Here is a 22,589-nt window from a genome sequence, read left to right on the forward strand (position 1 = left end):
AAGCTGTTGGAACCCTCTAACAACCAGCCTGGGGCTATAATGACCTTGGCTGCTAAATAGCAGACCTACAAGCTCGTAGCGCGCCACCGAGTGGCGCGCTACGAGCTTGTAGGTCTGCTATTTTTTTAAAGTCGTGAAAAAGGGGCCGCAAATCATTGAATATATATTTCAGAGCGAACATTTTTAACTAAAATATTGGCTTCTGGGAGGGGGTCCCTGGAACTACATATTTTGAGATGGGGGTCCGTGGCCCAATAGAGATAATTCTGGGGGTCCCTGGAACTACATATTTTGAGATGGGGGTCCGTGGCCCAATAGAGATAATTCTGGGGGTCCCTGGAACTACATATTTTGAGATGGGGGTCCGTGGCCCAATAGAGATAATTCTGGGGGTCCCTGGAACTACATATTTTGAGATGGGGGTCCGTGGCCCAATAGAGATAATTCTGGGGGTCCCTGGAACTACATATTTTGAGATGGGGGTCCGTGGCCCAATAGAGATAATTCTGGGGGTCCCTGGAACTACATATTTTGAGATGGGGGTCCGTGGCCCAATAGAGATAATTCTGGGGGTCCCTGGAACTACATATTTTGAGATGGGGGTCCGTGGCCCAATAGAGATAATTCTGGGGGTCCCTGGAACTACATATTTTGAGATGGGGGTCCGTGGCCCAATAGAGATAATTCTGGGGGTCCCTGGAACTACATATTTTGAGATGGGGGTCCGTGGCCCAATAGAGATAATTCTGGGGGTCCCTGGAACTACATATTTTGAGATGGGGGTCCGTGGCCCAATAGAGATAATTCTGGGGGTCCCTGGAACTACATATTTTGAGATGGGGGTCCGTGGCCCAATAGAGATAATTCTGGGGGTCCCTGGAACTACATATTTTGAGATGGGGGTCCGTGGCCCAATAGAGATAATTCTGGGGGTCCCTGGAACTACATATTTTGAGATGGGGGTCCGTGGCCCAATAGAGATAATTCTGGGGGTCCCTGGAACTACATATTTTGAGATGGGGGTCCGTGGCCCAATAGAGATAATTCTGGGGGTCCCTGGAACTACATATTTTGAGATGGGGGTCCGTGGCCCAATAGAGATAATTCTGGGGGTCCCTGGAACTACATATTTTGAGATGGGGGTCCGTGGCCCAATAGAGATAATTCTGGGGGTCCCTGGAACTACATATTTTGAGATGGGGGTCCGTGGCCCAATAGAGATAATTCTGGGGGTCCCTGGAACTACATATTTTGAGATGGGGGTCCGTGGCCCAATAGAGATAATTCTGGGGGTCCCTGGAACTACATATTTTGAGATGGGGGTCCGTGGCCCAATAGAGATAATTCTGGGGGTCCCTGGAACTACATATTTTGAGATGGGGGTCCGTGGCCCAATAGAGATAATTCTGGGGGTCCCTGGAACTACATATTTTGAGATGGGGGTCCGTGGCCCAATAGAGATAATTCTGGGGGTCCCTGGAACTACATATTTTGAGATGGGGGTCCGTGGCCCAATAGAGATAATTCTGGGGGTCCCTGGAACTACATATTTTGAGATGGGGGTCCGTGGCCCAATAGAGATAATTCTGGGGGTCCCTGGAACTACATATTTTGAGATGGGGGTCCGTGGCCCAATAGAGATAATTCTGGGGGTCCTTGACATGAAAAAGGTTGAGCACCACTGACATAGAAACATGGGTTTTTCAGAAAAATGTTTTAGAAGCATTTTTTTTTATCGACCTGTCCAAAATGGGTTAATGACCGGGGTCGTAAGGTGCGATTCATACTCCTATTTTAGAGCCGAATAAAAGTCGGTTCGGCTCTGTAGAGCCTACAATGTGACGTCATTTGAGGTTCGGGGGGGCGGGTACCGTCCTAAAGTCGGCGCTTCGGTGCTACTGAAAATTTCTGACGAGCCGAAATCATTTCGGCACTACAGCGCCGAAACAGCGGTAAAATAGGAGTATGAATCGGCCCTAAAGGCGTGCGTGCGTGCGTGCGTGCGTGCGTGCGTGCGTGCGTGCGTGCGTGCGTGCGTGCGTGCGTTACCTCTCTTCTCGATGGTTTTGATACATTTCATCACAAACTTTGGCACCGTGTTGTTCTCTCTGTGACACAATGTATCCAGATGACAGCCGAACACGTTGTCTACAAAAACAACACCGCTCAGATTAGGCCACGCCCTCAGGCGGCATATTATTAAATGTGTATAAAGGTGTCTTAAAGCGACAGTACCTCGTATATAACCTTAAAGCGACAGTACCTCGTATATATCCTTAAAGCGACAGTACCTCGTATATAACCTTAAAGCGACAGTACCTCGTATATAACCTTAAAGCGACAGTACCTCGTATATAACCTTAAAGCGACAGTACCTCGTATATAACCTTAAAGCGACAGTACCTCGTATATAACCTTAAAGCGACAGTACCTCGTATATAACCTTAAAGCTACAGTATCGTATATAACCTTAAAGCTACAGTATCATATATAACCTTAAAGCTACAGTATCATATATAACCTTAAAGCTACAGTATCATATATAACCTTAAAGCTACAGTATCATATATAACCTTAAAGCAGTACCGCCTTTCTCTTTCACAGACTGCAGGGTTAGTGTTATATGTATTAAAGGTGTATTAAAGGTGTAGTACCTCGTATATAGCCCTTCTCCTTCACAGACTGCAGGGTTAGTGTTATATGTATTAAAGGGACACTTCACCCTTTTTGCCAAAAAATATATATCAATGACGTTTATAAGATTTAGAACACTTTCCTGGCGTTATTTTTTGTGTAATCTCTGGGTTTAGATATTTTAGATTAACGGGTGGCTCTGACGTCAGAGACACTGTTCTACTTCCCTTCCGGACTACAGTTGTCTCCTCACAATGCAGCAAGACCAGCCCCAAAACACAGCCGTCACGGACACTGCGATTTGTTCCACCTGCAACCTTCGTTGACCGCACCCCCACATGCGCATTTGTTATTGTGTTTGTGTCATGTCGCCGTCGTCAGCAGAGCAGCACCAGAGAGACGCGCTATGTTGCCACGAATCCCCCCCCCCCAACTCTAGATTTATTATAATGATATGAAGTGACTTGCCATAAACCATCCATTAACTCCCCATTCATCCAATTTGCATCTGCTTGTATTAAACAACATTAAACTCACCAACATTGCAGCTGTAGGGAAAGCTTGAATATCCACTTTCAAACTGCAAAGCTTTTGTTTCATAAAAATCCACCGAATCTTTTTCCCACTCAGCTCTGCACTTAGTTTTTCTTCTTTTTTAGTTCTATCTCACTACTAGAACTTTCTGACTCTGAGGTAGATAAGATTTTTGGCTGTCAACAGCATCCATTTGTTTTTTCAATGTTGTGGACCGGAGCGTGGTGTAATAGTTGCTAAGATACGATACTGCATAGTGATTGGCTCTGCTGCATGCCCATGAAGAGTACTGACCAATGAGCTGAGCCTAGCGCCCTTCCAGACACCAGGTTTCAGTGTCTTGCTTTCCTGTTCCTATAGCTCAGTTGGCTGCCCCTTCTTATTACTGCATGGGATTGAGTGACTGAGAATCACCATAACGCGCTGTCATTTTTCCACGAGCCCAAAATACGGGATTAAGTGCGTCCCGTATCGGTTCATTACGGGACAGGTCTTTTAGTTGCCAAATACGGTACGATCCCGTATTTTACGGGACGGTTGGGAACCCTTGACAAATAACATTGGTTGCATCTTACAATGGAAAAGGACACAGTAATGTAGTACGTTTTTATTTCTTTTTTACTTCCACAAGAATGTTCTCTAAAAGCCAGTGCATTAGAATGATGGCATGCAGATCAGGCATTGAAATGCTAATCTGGGTGCTTGTTTTCACCTACCAGATATGGGTATGCATGCATACAGTACTGTATGCATGTTTATAATCTTAACACTGTGACACGTTTAAAAAGTGTTACAAGTAAGTGTTTAGAACCTAAACGCTTGGGTTTAGTGTGAAACGAAAATAATCGGATCGGGCCCCCATGACGATTATAAAAACATTTCGTCTGTTTCCAGACATCTGTCTATATGTGCGTCCAAAGCTGCGTTGTAATTGTGAAGTTACTGGTACACATTGTTTCGGCAGCCCTGGAGGGGGGGGGGGATTCGTGGCAACACTACACAGCGCGTCTCCTCTGAGTTGTTTTTTTCTGTATACTCTGGTGCTGCTCTGCTGACGACGGCAACATGACACAAACACAATAACAAATGCGCATGTGGGGGTGGAGTCAACGAAGGTTGTAGGAATGTAGGTAGGTGGAACAGTGTCCGTGGGGCTGGTCTATAGCTGCAGTGTGAGGAGACAATGTAGTCCGGTAGCAATACGGAAGAGTGTCTCTGACGTCAGAGCCACACGTTAATCTAAAATATCTAAACCCAGAGATTACACAAAAAATAATGCCAGGAAAGTGTTCTAAATCTTATAAACGTCATTGATATATATTTTTTGGCAAAAAGGGTGAAGTGTCCCTTTAAAGGCGTATTAAAGGTGTATTCAAGGTGTATTAAAGGTGTAGTACCTCGTATATAGCCCTTCTCCTTGACAGACTGCAGGGTGGGTCGTCTCTGCAGTAATCTCTTCAGCTTGCTCCTCACTCTGCCATGGTCAGAGTCTGACGTACTCCTGGTGGCTGGAGGGACAGGGACACAAAGAGTTAATATCATGTACTCCTGGTGGCTGGAGGGACAGGGACACAAAGAGTTAATATCATGTACTCCTGGTGGCTGGAGGGACAGGGACACAAAGAGTTAAATATGATGTACTCCTGGTGTCTGGAGAGACAGAGTTAAATATGGTGTACTTCTGGTGTCTGGAGAGACAGAGTTAAATATGATGTACTCCTGGTGTCTGGAGAGACAGAGTTAAATATGATGTACTCCTGGTGTCTGGAGAGTTATATCAGGTATATCAGGTTTAACTCACAGCTTCTCTTCCTGTCCGTGTCCTCTTTGTCTGAGGAGACTCCATCTTCATCATCTTCATCCTCCTCTTCCTCCGACACATGCTCCTGGTCCTAATTTACATAATTACATTCATTATGCACATGCTCCTGGTCCTAATTTACATAATTACATTCATTATGCACATGCTCCTGGTCCTAATTTACATAATTACATTAATTATGCACATGTTCCTGGTCCTAATTTACATAATTACATTCATTATGCACATGCTCCTGGTCCTAATTTACATAATTACATTCATTATACACATGCCCCTGGTCCTAATTTACATAATTACATTCATTATGCACATGCTCCTGGTCCTAATTTACATAATTACATTCATTATACACATGCCCCTGGTCCTAATTTACATAATTACATTCATTATGCACATGTTCCTGGTCCTAATTTACATAATTACATTCATTATACACATGCCCCTGGTCCTAATTTACATAATTACATTCATTATACACATGATCCTGGTCCTAATTTACATAATTACATTAATTATGCACATGCTCCTGGTGCTAATTTACATAATTACATTAATTATACACATGCTCCTGGTCCTAATTTACATAATTACATTAATTATGCACATGCTCCTGGTGCTAATTTACATAATTAAATTCATTATACACATGCCCCTGGTCCTAATTTACATAATTACATTCATTATGCACATGCTCCTGGTCCTAATTTACATAAGTACATTCATTATGCACATGATCCTGGTCCTAATTTACATAATTACATTCATTATACACATGCCCCTGGTCCTAATTTGCATCTCTCTACGTCTCTCTACGTCGTCCTCGGACGAGCCCTCCATCGGCGTCTCCAGTCATCTCGGTTCTCCATACATCTGGCCAGCTCATTTGTGCTTTCTGCACCAGCATCTTTCTTTAGTACGTCCACATAGGTAGGTGTGGGGCGTCCTCTCGATCGATGCCCGTGTGTTGGTTCCCACAGTACAAGCTTTTTGGCCGGGAGTTCTTGGTGTCGGTGGCAGTGGTCAGCTAGTCTCATCCTCCTTACTGCTATCTTCTCTGATACACTTGGTAATGCTCCATACAGACGCTTGTTGGTGATGTGCTCGTCCTGGTTGATGTTCAGAACCACACGCAACATTCTGGTGTAGCATCCATCCAGGGATTTCTGTAGGGCTTGCGTTAGTGTCCAGCATTCACAGCCATAGAGGAGAACAGACTCCACGGTCGCAGCGAAGAAACTGATCTTGATATGTCGGGGGAGGTTGGATTTCCACACACTGGTCATACCATTAAGAGCTCTCCAGGCAAGTGCTTTCCTCACTTTAAGGTCCTTCTCTGTCGAGCCGACCCATGCGCCCAGATATTTAAAGTCACTGACTTCCTTTAGCGCAGTACCCTCTATTGTTTTTAGGGGCAGATGTTCTTGGGGGATGTTATAGGTTATGACCTCGGTTTTCTTTGCATTTAGCCCGAGGCCAACTTTAGCGCACTCCAACTCCACTCTGGTCAGGAGAGCCTGTGCCTGCCTTACTTGGTCAGATAGCAGGCAGATGTCATCAGCATAGTCCAGGTCTGTGAGGGTTTCTGCAGGGTGTCTCGTAGACCTTCTGGGTACGATAGTGAAGCCGAGCTCCGACTCCCTTCCTTTAATAGCTTGTCTCAGAGCATAGTCCAATACTATTATAAAAAGGAAGGGGGCAAGGGTGTCCCCCTGCAGCACTCCGGTTTGGATGTCGAATTCCTCGCTGTTACCGTCCGGCGTTGTCACTCGGGCTCTCGTTCCTGTGTACATGGTCTCAATAGTCCAGTAATAATGTAATTTGACCTCTAACTAATTGCAAAAAAACCAAACTCAACCGATTTTGCATCTTCAATATATCCTGAATAACAGAAAGAAAGTTGCCTGGAATTGTCTGAGGGGAAAGTGTTGAAAATGGCCTGTACAGTATGGCCACCATTGACATCCTATTATAAGGCAATATTTTCTAAATTTCCTTATGCTTTAAGTAGCATGTGACATATCAAACTAGGTTGTTGTCATGATGCTGAAGCCATTCCAAGCATTAGTTTTGCATAAAAACACTCATTGGGCTAAATTTGGCCATAGCAACTTGCCAAAATGTAATGATGTCAGCACATTTGGGCAAGTTGCTATGGCCAAATTTAGCCCAATGAGTGTTTTGCAAAATCAGCTGAGTTCGTTTTTTTTGCAATTAGTTAGAGGTTGATCCTATATTTTCCATAGATTTCCTGTACTACAATGGCTCGGAGCATTTTCGGAGGGACATCGTAGGCCTTGAGTATTCTCATCATCTTTCCTCTATGGATTGAGTCAAAGGCCTTTCTGAAGTCTATGAAGCATAGCACTGCTGCTAGGTTGCTCCTCTTTACCTCCTCAATGATCCTTCTTAGCGCAAGGATCTGTGCTAAGGTGGTTCTCCCCTCTCGGAATCCATTTTGGTTTTCCCTGAGGTGGGGGTCGATTGCGCTCCTTATCCTGTTCAGTATCATGCGGTTAAACATTTTTGCAATGATACAGGTCAGGCTGATACCACGGTAGTTGTCAGGTTTTGAGAGATCTCCAGATTTTGGTACAAGGATGATGTGAGAGAGAGACCTGTTCATTAGAGCCTGGTTGCAGATCTCCAAGATGACCTCATCAAGGTTGCAGTTCTTGATGACCTCAGGTGGAACGCCGTCAGGTCCAGCACTTTTCCCCTGCCTTAGGGAGGCTTTGACCTTGGCAAACTCTCCTGCTGTGAAAGGGCCGTCATCAATGTTGAGATCCTCTAGGACTGCAGGTATTTCCTTCTCAGCATCTTCCACTGTCTGGTGTGTGCCAAGGAGGTTCCTGAAGTGAGTTAACCAGGTGGTCACTCTCTCTTCTGGGCTGTTTCCTGCCACCTGTCCCTCTTTTGGTCTTTTCCTTCCACACATCTCGTTGATCACCCTCCATGACTCGCTGTACTGGAATTCTACATGAGCAGCTTCCACTCTGCGGACTTTTTGCATCAGCTCCTCACCCTTGATTTTATCATACTCGGCGAAGAGAAGTCGCTTGGCCTCCTTCAGTGTCTCGCGTTGTTCTGCGGACGGTATTTGATCGAATGCGTGGTGTGCTTCCTCTACTCTTTGACGTGCTGCCATGACATCCGGGTGTTTCGATCTTGTGTGGCCTCTGGTCTTCTGCATCACCGGCACATACCTCGCTGTTGCAGCCTTGTGTGCTTCCATGAACTTCGTGTACCCTGCGCCTGGTTCCTCTTTCACATCCTGTATGTGAACGAGGTCCTTGAACTCTGCTGTGTATCTGGCTTGTAGTTCAGGGTTTGCAGAGAATGTCCTCCAGTCATGGCGTACCATGGGGCTCGGTTTTGGGATCCTTAGACTCAACCTCACTCTCATGGATACCACCCGGTGGTCAGAACCCACAGAGTTGAAGGTGTTGTAGGGTTCCGCGTTCAAGATGGAATTCCTCCATTTTCTTCTCACTAATTTACATAATTACATTCATTATACACATGCTCCTGGTCCTAATTTACATAATTACATTCATTATGCACATGCTCCTGGTCCTAATTTACATAATTACATTCATTATGCACATGATCCTGGTCCTAATTTACATAATTACATTCATTATGCACATGCTCCTGGTCCTAATTTACATAATTACATTCATTATACACATGCTCCTGGTCCTAATTTACATAATTACATTCATTATGCACATGATCCTGGTCCTAATTTACATAAGTACATTCATTATACACATGCTCCTGGTCCTAATTTACATAATTACATTCATTATGCACATGCCCCTGGTCCTAATTTACATAATTACATTCATTATACACATGCTCCTGGTGCTAATTTACATAATTACATTCATTATACACATGCTCCTGGTCCTAATTTACATAATTACATTCATTATGCACATGATCCTGGTCCTAATTTACATAATTACATGAATTATGCACATGCCCCTGGTCCTAATTTACATAATTACATTCATTATGCACATGATCCGGGTCCTAATTTACATAATTACATTAATTATACACATGCTCCTGGTCCTAATTTACATAATTACATTAATTTTATACATGTCCCTGGTCCTAATTTACATAATTAATTCCATGTTTATAACATACTCACCAACTGTTTAATGCTCTCCAGTAGTACTTTATATATATTAATATCTATAAGTATACAGAGTATAAATATATAATATGTATAAGTATACAGAGTATAAATACTTTATATAAAATAAGTATACAGTAGTGTTGTAGTTCTCGAGACATGGTCTCGTCTCGAGACCGGTCTCGAGACCACATTTCCGTTGTCTCGGTCTTGTCTTGGTCTCGCACTTCTTGCCTTTTTTGTCTCGCGGTCTCGTCTTGGTCTCGCCCCTCATTTGTCTCGGTCTTGTCTTGGTCTCGCACTTCTCGCCTTTTTTGTCTCGCGGTCTCGTCTTGGTCTCGCCCTCATTTGTCTCGGTCTTGTCTCGGTCTCGGACCAATTGTCTCGGGTCTCTTCCCCCACCGAGACCACTCGAGACGAGATGCAAAACGTTCTATTATCAACCCGATCGCAAGGACTGAGAGTGAGAGGAGCCCTCAGCCAACATTACGGGAGATTCTCCGCCTCTCGGCCGACACGCTGTATGCCGGGCGCTGCATGCGTAAGTTACGCATGCAGCGTAAGTTACAGCGTAAGTTACAGCGTAAGTTACGCAAGCGGCTTTTTCGTTTCAATATTGTCTTAAAAATATTTCTACGAACAGTGCAAGGCTGCAAGCTTTCCGGGTGTTTTTTATAATGTGTGTGTGTTGTGTTGTAAGTTGTTGTAACTTGTAGCCTGTAGTCGTTTTAATAAACGAGGTTGAGCGCAATGAGCGGTGATCTGAATACTGAAGTGAATAGTGATCTGAAAATAGCCGATCTACAACTCACAACGCGTTGCACTGCAGCGCGACCTATGCATGAAGCCTCGCCTCGGTTTATATTTCGTCATGAGAAGAACCGCCACCTACCTGACGTTACGTCCACCTTATGTGATCATGTCATGTAGGCTATAATAAAAACGATCATGTGTAAATCCTTTGTTGTATACGTGCATGCCTCATTGTTGGTTCACATTACACTACTACCGATTTATTTACTAAAAGGCTCAAACAGGCAGCAGCAACCAAAACCAACTATTGTTTTAATTTGAAGGTGAGCCATAGCCATCTGAAAGGTATTGGTCGGAAACTGTCAAACTGACAGACAGTGAGTGAGACAGGAGCCCAATTCTAAAAATGCCCTCTCAATCAATAGTTATCAAACGTTTTTTTGCCAAGGAATCAAGGTCGTCCATAATTTGGCTGCAGACCCCCCCTGAAAATATTTTGAGACAGAGAGGGAGACAAAGGGTTGGAGGGAATGAGGACAGAAAGGAGGAATGTGTACTATATGGCTCAGCAGCTCTAGAGAGTCACCATGTACTCTCAGACTCAGGTTTGAATTCAGGGCATTTGTTGTGTGAAATGATGATCCTACTGCTCACACACACACAGAGAGAGAGAGAGATCACTAATTGTTATTTGCCAGTTCTAAACCAATGTTCTAAATCCTAATTTTTCTGAAACACTTTAAATGTTGTTTTTTTGTGGTTAACTTCAAATTAATGTTGGTTGAGAGGACAGTTGTTTTGATGCGTATTATTATGCTTGATATTTAAAATAAATATTTGAATGAATCATGCTGTGTAGACAAGTATACCTAATTTTGAGCTGTTCCAAAGTAAGTAAAATCTATTTGCAGTGTTTCAGATCAAGATTGTTATCTGTACCTATCAAATAAGAGGGAAAAATGGTCTTGGTCTCGGTCTCGACCTGCTAGGTCTTGGTCTTGGTCTCGGCCCCCTAGGCTCGCAGCGGTCTTGGTCTCGGTCTCGGTCTCGACCTGCTAGGTCTTGGTCTTGGTCTCGGCCCCCTAGGCTCGCAGCGGTCTTGGTCTCGGTATCGGTCTCGACCTGCTAGGTCTTGGTCTCGGCCCCCTAGGCTCGCAGCGGTCTTGGTCTCGGTATCGGTCTCGACCTGCTAGGTCTTGGTCTTGTCTTGGTCTCGCTTTAGGTGGTCTCGACTACAACACTAGTATACAGAGTATAAATACTCACCAGCTGTTTAATACTCTCCAGCAGTACTTTGTGCCAGTCGTTGATAATACTCTCTGTGTCGTACTGGACCAAGTACTCACATCCCTGACGAGTCTTTAACTGGAATAGAGTAAAAATACTGTATTACTAAACTATAATAATAAAGTACTCACACCCCTGACCTGCAATCAGCTGTGACAATTAAAGGGTGTTTCTTTTAGCTTACATTTAGCTGTGACAACTATATGGTGTTTCTTTTAGCTTACATTTAGCTGTGACGACTATATGGTGTTTCTTTTAGCTTACATTTAGCTGTGACAACTACATGGTGTTTCTTTTAGCTTACATTTAGCTGTGACAACTACATGGTGTTTCTTTTAGCTTACATTTAGCTGTGACAACTATATGGTGTTTCTTTTAGCTTACATTTAGCTGTGACAACTATATGGTGTTTCTTTTAGCTTACATTTAGCTGTGACAACTATATGGTGTTTCTTTTAGCTTACATTTAGCTGTGACGACTATATGGTGTTTCTTTTAGCTTACATTTAGCTGTGACAACTACATGGTGTTTCTTTTAGCTTACATTTAGCTGTGACAACTACATGGTGTTTCTTTTAGCTTACATTTAGCTGTGACAACTACATGGTGTTTCTTTTAGCTTACATTTAGCTGTGACAACTATATGGTGTTTCTTTTAGCTTACATTTAGCTGTGACAACTATGTTTTTTCTTTTAGCTTACATTTAGCTGTGACAACTATATGGTGTTTCTTTTAGCATTGCATTTAGCTGTAACAACTATATGGTGTTTGTTTTAGCTTACATTTAGCTGTGACAACTAAGTTTTTTCTTTTAGCTTACATTTAGCTGTGACAACTATATGGTGTTTCTTTTAGCTTATATTTAGCTGTGACAACTATATGGTGTTTCTTTTAGCTTACATTTAGCTGTGACAACTACATGGTGTTTCTTTTAGCTTACATTTAGCTGTGACAACTACATGGTGTTTCTTTTAGCATTGCATTTAGCTGTGACAACTATATGGTGTTTCTTTTAGCATTGCATTTAGCTGTAACAACTATATGGTGTTTGTTTTAGCTTACATTTAGCTGTGACAACTAAGTTTTTTCTTTTAGCTTACATTCAGCTGTGACAACTATATGGTGTTTCTTTTAGCTTACATTTAGCTGTGACAACTATATGGTGTTTATTTTAGCTTACATTTAGCTGTGACAACTATATGGTGTTTATTTTAGCTTACATTTAGCTGTAACAACTATATGGTGTTTATTTTAGCTTACATTTAGCTGTGACAACTATATCGTGTTTCTTTTAGCTTACATTCAGCTGTGACAACTGAAGGGTGTTTCTGTTAGCTTGCTGTATGTGCACTACCTTGTTTGTCCTGTAACTGAACCACTGTAATATTAATACTGTACCTCTATAACGTTCTACAGGGTAACCATGGTAATATTAATACTGTAACTTACAGGGTAACCATGGTAATATTAATACTGTAACCTACAGGGTAACCATGGTAATATTAATACTGTAACCTACAGGGTAACCATGGTAATATTAATACTGTAACCTACAGGGTAACCATGGTAATATTAATACTGTAACCTACAGGGTAACCATGGTAATATTAATACTGTAACCTACAGGGTAACCATGGTAATATTAATACTGTAACCTACAGGGTAACCATGGTAATATTAATACTGTAACCTACAGGGTAACCATGGTAATATTAATACTGTAACCTACAGGGTAACCATGGTAATATTAATACTGTAACTTACAGGGTAACCATGGTAATATTAATTCTGTACTGTGCAGGAGGATGCTAAACGCACACCAGTCATAGTAGTGGTGCCAGCTCACGGCAGAAACATCTAAAGAGTTAAGTCTTAAAAAGACAAAAGGACAAAAAAGACAAAAAGAGTGGCTGCACACACTGATAGCCAAAGAGCCGATTATTTATTAGGATGCAGAGTAAAAACCAACCCTGAAGAAGGCAGTTGTACTGCCGAAACGTTGGTTTTTACTCTGCATCCTAATAAATAATCGGCTCTTTGGCTATCAGTGGTGCAGCCACTCTTTTTGTCTTTTTAAGACTTAACTCTTTAAATATTAATACTGTAACCATGGTAATATTAGTACTGTAACCATGGTAATATTAGTACTGTACCTCCAGAACATTCTTCTTGGATGATTTGTCTTTGAACGCCCAGCAGACGGTCGACCCTCTGAGGTCCACCGTGTACTCTGGGATCTGGATACTTCTACTCTGTTAAATACACACACATTATACTGTCTGTTACAGAGTATATGTACCATAATACTCTGTTACAGAGTATATGTACCATAATACTCTGTTAAATACACACACATTATACCGTCTGTTACAGAGTATATGTACCATAATACTCTGTTAAATACACACACATTATACTGTCTGTTACAGAGTATATGTACCATAATACTCTGTTAAATACACACACATTATACTGTCTGTTACAGAGTATATGTACCATAATACTCTGTTAAATACACACACATTATACTGTCTGTTACAGAGTATATGTACCATAATACTCTGTTACAGAGTATATGTACCATAATACTCTGTTACAGAGTATATGTACCATAATAAAATACACACACTGTTAACCCATGCAGGACTGACAACAGATTCTATAGAATGTCTTCTAAATCCTGACAGTTTTCTGAAAACCCTATGTTTCTATATCAGTGGTTCTCACAGGGTTAAACCCTATGTTTCTGTATCAGTGGTTCTCACAGGGTTAAACCCTATGTTTCTATATCAGTGGTTCTCACAGGGTTAAACCCTATGTTTCTATATCAGTGGTTCTCACAGGGTTAAACCCTATGTTTCTATATCAGTGGTTCTCACAGGGTTAAACCCTATGTTTCTGTATCAGTGGTTCTCACAGGGTTAAACCCTATGTTTCTATATCAGTGGTTCTCACAGGGTTAAACCCTATGTTTCTATATCAGTGGTTCTCTCAGGGTTAAACCCTATGTTTCTATATCAGTGGTTCTCACAGGGTTAAACCCTATGTTTCTATATCAGTGGTTCTCACAGGGTTAAACCCTATGTTTCTATATCAGTGGTTCTCACAGGGTTAAACCCTATGTTTCTATATCAGTGGTTCTCACAGGGTTAAACCCTATGTTTCTGTATCAGTGGTTCTCACAGGGTTAAACCCTATGTTTCTATATCAGTGGTTCTCACAGGGTTAAACCCTATGTTTCTATATCAGTGGTTCTCACAGGGTTAAACCCTATGTTTCCATATCAGTGGTTCTCACAGGGTTAAACCCTATGTTTCTATATCAGTGGTTCTCACAGGGTTAAACCCTATGTTTCTATATCAGTGGTTCTCACAGGGTTAAACCCTATGTTTCTATATCAGTGGTTCTCACAGGGTTAAACCCTATGTTTCTATATCAGTGGTTCTCACAGGGTTAAACCCTATGTTTCTATATCAGTGGTTCTCACAGGGTTAAACCCTATGTTTCTATATCAGTGGTTCTCACAGGGTTAAACCCTATGTTTCTATATCAGTGGTTCTCACAGGGTTAAACCCTATGTTTCTATATCAGTGGTTCTCACAGGGTTAAACCCTATGTTTCTATATCAGTGGTTCTCACAGGGTTAAACCCTATGTTTCTGTGTCAGTGGTTCTCACAGGGTTAAACCCTATGTTTCTATATCAGTGGTTCTCACAGGGTTAAACCCTATGTTTCTATATCAGTGGTTCTCACAGGGTTAAACCCTATGTTTCTATATCAGTGGTTCTCACAGGGTTAAACCCTATGTTTCTATATCAGTGGTTCTCACAGGGTTAAACCCTATGTTTCTGTATCAGTGGTTCTCACAGGGTTAAACCCTATGTTTCTATATCAGTGGTTCTCACAGGGTTAAACCCTATGTTTCTATATCAGTGGTTCTCACAGGGTTAAACCCTATGTTTCTGTATCAGTGGTTCTCACAGGGTTAAACCCTATGTTTCTATATCAGTGGTTCTCACAGGGTTAAACCCTATGTTTCTATATCAGTGGTTCTCACAGGGTTAAACCCTATGTTTCTGTATCAGTGGTTCTCACAGGGTTAAACCTCATGTTTCTATATCAGTGGTTCTCACAGGGTTAAACCCTATGTTTCTATATCAGTGGTTCTCACAGGGTTAAACCCTATGTTTCTGTATCAGTGGTTCTCAGGGTTAAACCCTATGTTTCTATATCAGTGGTTCTCACAGGGTTAAACCCTATGTTTCTATATCGGTTCTCACAGGGTTAAACCCTATGTTTCTATATCGGTTCTCACAGGGTTAAACCCTATGTTTCTATATCGGTTCTCACAGGGTTAAACCCTATGTTTCTATATCAGTGGTTCTCACAGGGTTAAACCCTATGTTTCTATATCGGTTCTCACAGGGTTAAACCCTATGTTTCTATATCGGTTCTCACAGGGTTAAACCCTATGTTTCTATATCGGTTCTCACAGGGTTAAACCCTATGTTTCTATATCAGTGGTTCTCACAGGGTTAAACCCTATGTTTCTATATCAGTGGTTCTCACAGGGTTAAACCCTATGTTTCTATATCAGTGGTTCTCACAGGGTTAAACCCTATGTTTCTATATCAGTGGTTCTCACAGGGTTAAACCCTATGTTTCTATATCAGTGGTTCTCACAGGGTTAAACCCTATGTTTCTGTATCAGTGGATCTCACAGGGTTAAACCCTATGTTTCTATATCAGTGGTTCTCACAGGGTTAAACCCTATGTTTCTATATCAGTGGTTCTCAAACTATTTCATGTCAAGGACCCCCAACATTATAAGTAATTGGCCGCGGACCCCCATCTGAAAGTATGTAGTTCCAGTTAAAAACGTTTGCTCTGAAAGAATATATATTCAAAGACTTGCGCCACATTTGCACAATTTTTTTCAAAAATAGCAGATCTACAAGCTCGTAGCGCGGCACTCAGTGCTGCGCTACGAGCTTGTAGATCTGCTATTTTTCAACAGCTGAAGTAAAACATAATGCTTAAAACACCAAGAGGGGTTCCTGTCCTGAATGGGTTAAATCTACCACAATACTGGATACTTTTACTCTGTTTAAATACACATACAAGATTACACAGTAATATAATAATTGTTGTATTAGCAGTATTTGTAGTAGTATTGCAGTATTACCGAGGTGCCACTAGGGGTCGTCTTTGGGTCTTTATGGAAGGTCAGGATCCCTCCATGCAGAACGGTCCATGACTGACCCCAGTTCTTCCTGTAAACAAACAGTTTGGTTCATGTTCTCCCCGTGTCCTCTAGGGTAGGTACCCTCACATGTTCTCCCCGTGTCCCCTAGGGTGGGTACCCTCACATGTTCTCCCCGTGTCCCCTAGGGTGGGTACCCTCACATGTTCTCCCCGTGTCCCCTAGGGTGGGTACCCTCACATGTTCTCCCCGTGTCCCCTAGGGTAGGTACCCTCACATGTTCTCCCCGTGTCCCCTAGGTTAGGTACCCTCACATGTTCTCCCTGTGTCCATGCAGAACGGTCCATGACTGACCCCAGTTCTTCCTGTAAACAAACAGTTTGGTTAATGTTCTCCCCGTGTCCTCTAGGGTAGGTACCCTCACATGTTCTCCCCGTGTCCCCTAGGGTGGGTACCCTCACATGTTCTCCCCGTGTCCCCTAGGGTGGGTACCCTCACATGTTCTCCCCGTGTCCCCTAGGGTGGGTACCCTCACATGTTCTCCCCGTGTCCCCTAGGGTAGGTACCCTCACATGTTCTCCCCGTGTCCCCTAGGTTAGGTACCCTCACATGTTCTCCCTGTGTCCTCTAGGGTAGGTACCCTCACATGTTCTCCCCGTGTCCCCTAGGGTAGGTACCCTCACATGTTCTCCCCGTGTCCCCTATTGGGTAGGTACCCTCACATGTTCTCCCCGTGTCCCCTAGGGTAGGTACCCTCACATGTTCTCCCCGTGTCCCCTAGGGTGGGTACCCTCACATGTTCTCCCCGTGTGCCCTAGGGTGGGTACCCTCACATGTTCTCCCCGTGTCCCCTAGGATGGGTACCCTCACATGGTCTCCCCGTGTCCCCTAGGGTGGGTACCCTCACATGTTCTCCCCGTGTCCTCTAGGGTAGGTACCCTCACATGTTCTCCCCGTGTCCCCTAGGGTAGGTAGCCTCACATGTTCTCCCTGTGTCCCCTAGGGTAGGTACCCTCACATGTTCTCCCCGTGTCCCCTAGGGTAGGTACCCTCACATGTTCTCCCCGTGTCCCCTAGGGTAGGTACCCTCACATGTTCTCCCCGTGTCCTCTAGGGTAGGTACCCTCACATGTTCTCCCCGTGTCCCCTAGGTTAGGTACCCTCACATGTTCTCCCTGTGTCCTCTAGGGTAGGTACCCTCACATGTTCTCCCCGTGTCCCCTAGGGTAGGTACCCTCACATGTTCTCCCTGTGTCCCCTATTGGGTAGGTACCCTCACATGTTCTCCCCGTGTCCCCTAGGGTAGGTACCCTCACATGTTCTCCCCGTGTCCCCTAGGGTGGGTACCCTCACATGTTCTCCCCGTGTCCCCTAGGGTGGGTACCCTCACATGTTCTCCCCGTGTGCCCTAGGGTGGGTACCCTCACATGTTCTCCCCGTGTCCCCTAGGGTGGGTACCCTCACATGTTCTCCCCGTGTCCCCTAGGGTGGGTACCCTCACATGTTCTCCCCGTGTCCTCTAGGGTAGGTACCCTCACATGTTCTCCCCGTGTCCCCTAGGGTAGGTAGCCTCACATGTTCTCCCTGTGTCCCCTAGGGTAGGTAGTACCCTCACATGTTCTCCCCGTGTCCCCTAGGGTAGGTACCCTCACATGTTCTCCCCGTGTCCCCTAGGGTAGGTACCCTCACATGTTCTCCCCGTGTCCCCTAGGGTAGGTACCCTCACATGTTCTCCCTGTGTCCCCTATAGGGTAGGTACCCTCACATGTTCTCCCCGTGTCCCCTATAGGGTAGGTACCCTCACATGTTCTCCCCGTGTCCCTTATAGGGTAGGTAACCTCACATGTTCTCCCCGTGTCCCCTAGGGTAAGTACCCTCACATGTTCTCCCCGTGTCCCCTAGGGTGGGTACCCTCACATGTTCTCCCCGTGTCCCCTAGGGTGGGTACCCTCACATGTTCTCCCCGTGTCCCCTAGGGTAGGTACCCTCACATGTTCTCCCTGTGTCCCCTAGGGTAGGTTCCCTCACATGTTCTCCCCGTGTCCCCTAGGGTAGGTACCCGCACATGTTCCCCCCGTGTCCTCTAGGGTAGTTACCCTCACATGTTCTCCCCGTGTCCCCTAGGGTAGGTACCCTCACATGTTCTCCCCGTGTCCCCTAGGGTAGGTACCCTCACCTGTTCCCCCCGTGTCCCCTATAGGGTAGGTACCCTCACCTGTTCTCCCCGTGTCCCCTAGGGTAGGTACCCTCACATGTTCTCCCTGTGTCCCCTATAGGGTAGGTACCCTCACATGTTCTCCCCGTGTCCCCTATAGGGTAGGTACCCTCACATGTTCTCCCCGTGTCCCCTATAGGGTAGGTACCCTCACATGTTCTCCCCGTGTCCCCTAGGGTAGGTACCCTCACATGTTCTCCCCGTGTCCCCTAGTGTAGGTACCCTCACATGTTCTCCCCGTGTCCCCTAGGGTAGGTACCCGCACATGTTCTCCCCGTGTCCCCTAGGGTAGGTACCCTCACCTGTTCCCCCCGTGTCCCCTAGGGTAGGTACCTTCACATGTTCCCCCCGTGTCCCCTAGGGTAGGTACCCTCACATGTTCTCCCCGTGTCCCCTAGGGTAGGTACCCTCACATGTTCCCCCCGTGTCCCCTAGGGTAGGTACCCTCACATGTTCCCCCCGTGTCCCCTATAGGGTAGGTACCCTCACCTGTTCTCCCCGTGTCCCCTAGGGTAGGTACCCTCACATGTGCTCCCCGTGTGTGCACGTGCGTGCGTGTGTGTGTGTGTGTGTGCGTGCGTGCGTGCATATTACCTCACTCTCTTTCCATTGTCGGCGGTTTTAGTTTTGTTGAGAATACCAGCCTTCTCCAGTAGGTGGCCCTAGAGGGATAAGCAGACATTTACACTGTGATGAAGAACCATAGACATATAAAGGTAGACGCCCCATTCCATTAGGGTTAGGGTTAACCCTAACCCTAACCCATAGACATATAAAGGTAGACGCCCCATTCCATTAGGGTTAGGGTTAACCCTAACCCTAACCCATAGACATATAAAGGTAGACGCCCCATTCCATTAGGGTTAGGGTTAACCCTAACCCTAACCCATAGACATATAAAGGTAGACGCCCCTTTCCGTCTCTGGAGCGTATGTGCTCCAGGGAGGGCAAAACATTCCCGAGATTCCTTGTGAAGCCCCGCCCCCTGCGGAAGCATGAGTCACAGAGCGCCACACTCACAGAGCGCATGTTCGGGTCTGATAAGTCCCGGAAAAGATGCGCTGTGATTGGCCAGTAGTCACCTGAGTGGCAGCGTGACGTAGTGTTCCGTCCACTCTTCCGGCGTACCAGTGTAAATTCTTGCGCCCTCCCGTCAACACACATCGCTGCAACCAACTGCAGCAGCCAATGAGGTCGCTCCAACCAACTGCAGCAGCCAATGAGGTCGCTCCAACCAACTGCAGCAGCCAATGAGGTCGCTCCAACCAACTGCAGCAGCCAATGAGGTCGCTCCAACCAACTGCAGCAGCCAATGAGGCATCTAGTGGTGTGAGTGGTGCAAACCAGAGTCCTGCACGGGTCCAATTTTCGATACCCGCACCCGTCCCGCCCGTCAATCATCAGTTCCGCGACCCGCCCGTTACCCGTGATTTATATAAAACTCGAAACCAGATCCGCCCCGCCCGTCAAAAAATGGACCCGTTACCCGTTCGTATCACAGGCACCGAGATATCATTGACTTTATTTCATTCAACGCCGCATGTAGTCAGTGTGGTGGTGGTGGTGGTGGCGGTGGGCGGCGGCAGTGTGTTGCACACGGAACGGAAGACCGTCGACATGTAGTTGACTGAGGCTACTGCTGCTTATTATCACAACATAAGTTATATCATGATTTCTACCTAAATGGCATATTGGCAACAAGGAGAGGATGATAAAAAAAAGATTAGTCTGATGAGTCGACCGTCTTGATCCAAGGCTGTTTCAAACACGGTCATCACTCATCAGGCTAATCCTTTTAACTTTATTTACACTTAGACAGAGTGGCGCATTAGGCCAACATTACCTGGGTTAGCTTTACATCTTGTGTTGAATGTTGGCATTATAATCCCTTGGTGTTTCATCAGCGCGAACGAAAATATAGGCTACAGTACAGGCTGCGCTGCAGCCTGGTGATAAAAAAAATAAACTCCACACGTGAAATGCTACGATAAGGAAGCAAGGATTCGACCGTGATGTCACTGCTATGCAACAAGGAAGTAGCACAGGGAAGCACAGCAGCAGAAACAGAACGCCATTATGAAGGACTCGGCAGTGATGTGACATCACTGACGATTCCTTGGGCATGTGACGGATTTAACTTGTCTCCGCTGTTGAGGAAACCCCCAGCTCAGCTGCTGTTTATAAAAGGTCACCCACCCGCGTTGCGTTGCGTTCCGCCCGTACCCGTACCCGTTAACTTATAAAGGTATATTGTCCCGCCCGTTCTCACCCGTCAAACTCGGGTACCCACGGGAAACCACGGGTATCCGACCCGTTGCAGGACTCTGGTGCAAACCACTCCAACAACTGGCTTTGTTAGTACCCGTGTGTGTTTGTGTGGTTGCCATGGTCACTGACATTATGTCAGACCACAGCTGACAGGCTATATAAGACCTTGCACCACTCAGTTCACACAGGTGTGATCTTTTTTTTAAATATCTATGGTGCAAACTGACTGTGAAAAGTGGACTGGTTAAGTAATGAATGTCAGGTGTGGGGTTGCCATGGAAATCAATTGGCTGAGGCAGAGGCTGGGAATTCTACAGGTGAAAGGAGTTGGCCTGATTAGGCCCACTGGCAGAGCCTGAGCAGAGCCTTTTGTGGTGGTTCTGGAGAACCGTGGGTCCGACCGACTCGATACCTGGCACTGCACTCCCTGTGGGGGTGTGGAACGCGTGTGTCGAATGTGAAGTCGGTGGAGCAAACGGTTCTCGAGTTGCATGGATTACAGCCGGCGTACACACACACACAGACCTCCACCAGACAAACCGACCAATCACAGACCTCCACCAGACAAACCGACTGATCACAGACCTCCACCAGACAAACCGACCAATGACAGACCTCTACCAGACAAACCGACCAATCACAGACCTCCAGACAAACCGACCAAAGACAGACCTCCACCAGACAAACCGACCAATAACAGACCTCCACCAGACAAACCGACCAATGACAGACCTCCACCAACCAAACCGACCAATCACAGACCTCCACCAGACAAACCGACCAATCACAGACCTCCACCAGACAAACCGACCAATGACAGACCTCCACCAGACAAACCGACCAATGACAGACCCCTACAGGCCCACACGGAGCGAGCCAGCCAATGACAAACCCTCCAATGGGCTTCTTTGAGGACCTACATGCTCTGCCGCGCTGCGATTGGACAGATTCCTCTTCAGTTGTATCCAATCAGACTAAAGCACAAAGACAAAACAATACGCCTTGTATTGACATAATTATGAACTCTGACCTTAATGACCTTTGATGACCTCCGACAGTACAGTACTGTACTGTACTGTACTGTACTGTACTGTACTGTACTGTACTGTACTGTACTGTACTGTACTGTACTGTACTGTACTGTACTGTACTGTACTGTACTGTACTGGAATGAATCTGAAACTCAACATGTTACAAAACATTATGAAATCATTTGAAGAAAGTGATTCTTACTTTTTCTGGAGAGCTCGAGTCTGATAGGTTCCTCCTGTGTCTGGGAACGAACCTCTACACGCACACACACACACACGCACGCACGCACGCACGCACGCACGCACGCACGCACCGCGCACACGCACACGCACACGCACACGCACACACGCACACACACACACACAAACAGAAAGAGACCGAGAAAATGATGGTATATATAATAACGAATACTGATATTGTTTCTGCTCTTTATTACAATAGTGAATACAGGTAGATGAAAGTTAATACATTATAGGTCTGCTATTACAATGTGTGTGTGTGTGTGTGTGTGTGTGCGTGACGTGTGTGTGTGTGTGCGTTATTTACATTGTATTCTCCAGGAGCCATGCTGTGTCGCCAGTTTCTCACCTTTGACCTTTCCTCTCTATCGACTCCATTTCCCACAATCCTCTGGGGCACCTGAGGCCCAGGGGCTGCTGGGAGCTGTGAGAGAGAGAGAGAGAGAGAGAGAGAGAG

General features: G+C 45.2%; 1 protein-coding gene across 1 annotated transcript in view; it reads right to left on the minus strand.

The window, feature by feature from the left end:
- Positions 1 to 22,589, minus strand: part of LOC306918970 (rho GTPase-activating protein 27-like) — a 94,750-nt gene that overhangs the window by 19,405 nt on the left and 52,756 nt on the right. The window contains exons 12-21 of the mRNA XM_079531809.1: positions 22,440 to 22,556; positions 22,095 to 22,148; positions 21,782 to 21,835; positions 19,188 to 19,255; positions 16,361 to 16,448; positions 13,329 to 13,427; positions 11,154 to 11,252; positions 4,970 to 5,060; positions 4,566 to 4,676; positions 2,050 to 2,148 (exon numbers count right to left, since the gene is read on the minus strand). Of these exons, the coding sequence (XP_079387935.1) occupies positions 2,050 to 2,148; positions 4,566 to 4,676; positions 4,970 to 5,060; positions 11,154 to 11,252; positions 13,329 to 13,427; positions 16,361 to 16,448; positions 19,188 to 19,255; positions 21,782 to 21,835; positions 22,095 to 22,148; positions 22,440 to 22,556 (880 nt within the window). The remainder of the gene's footprint in view (positions 1 to 2,049; positions 2,149 to 4,565; positions 4,677 to 4,969; positions 5,061 to 11,153; positions 11,253 to 13,328; positions 13,428 to 16,360; positions 16,449 to 19,187; positions 19,256 to 21,781; positions 21,836 to 22,094; positions 22,149 to 22,439; positions 22,557 to 22,589) is intronic.

This window comes from Electrona antarctica (assembly GCF_951216825.1).
Source record: "Electrona antarctica genome assembly, contig: scaffold_110, whole genome shotgun sequence".
Lineage (NCBI taxonomy): Eukaryota > Metazoa > Chordata > Actinopteri > Myctophiformes > Myctophidae > Electrona > Electrona antarctica.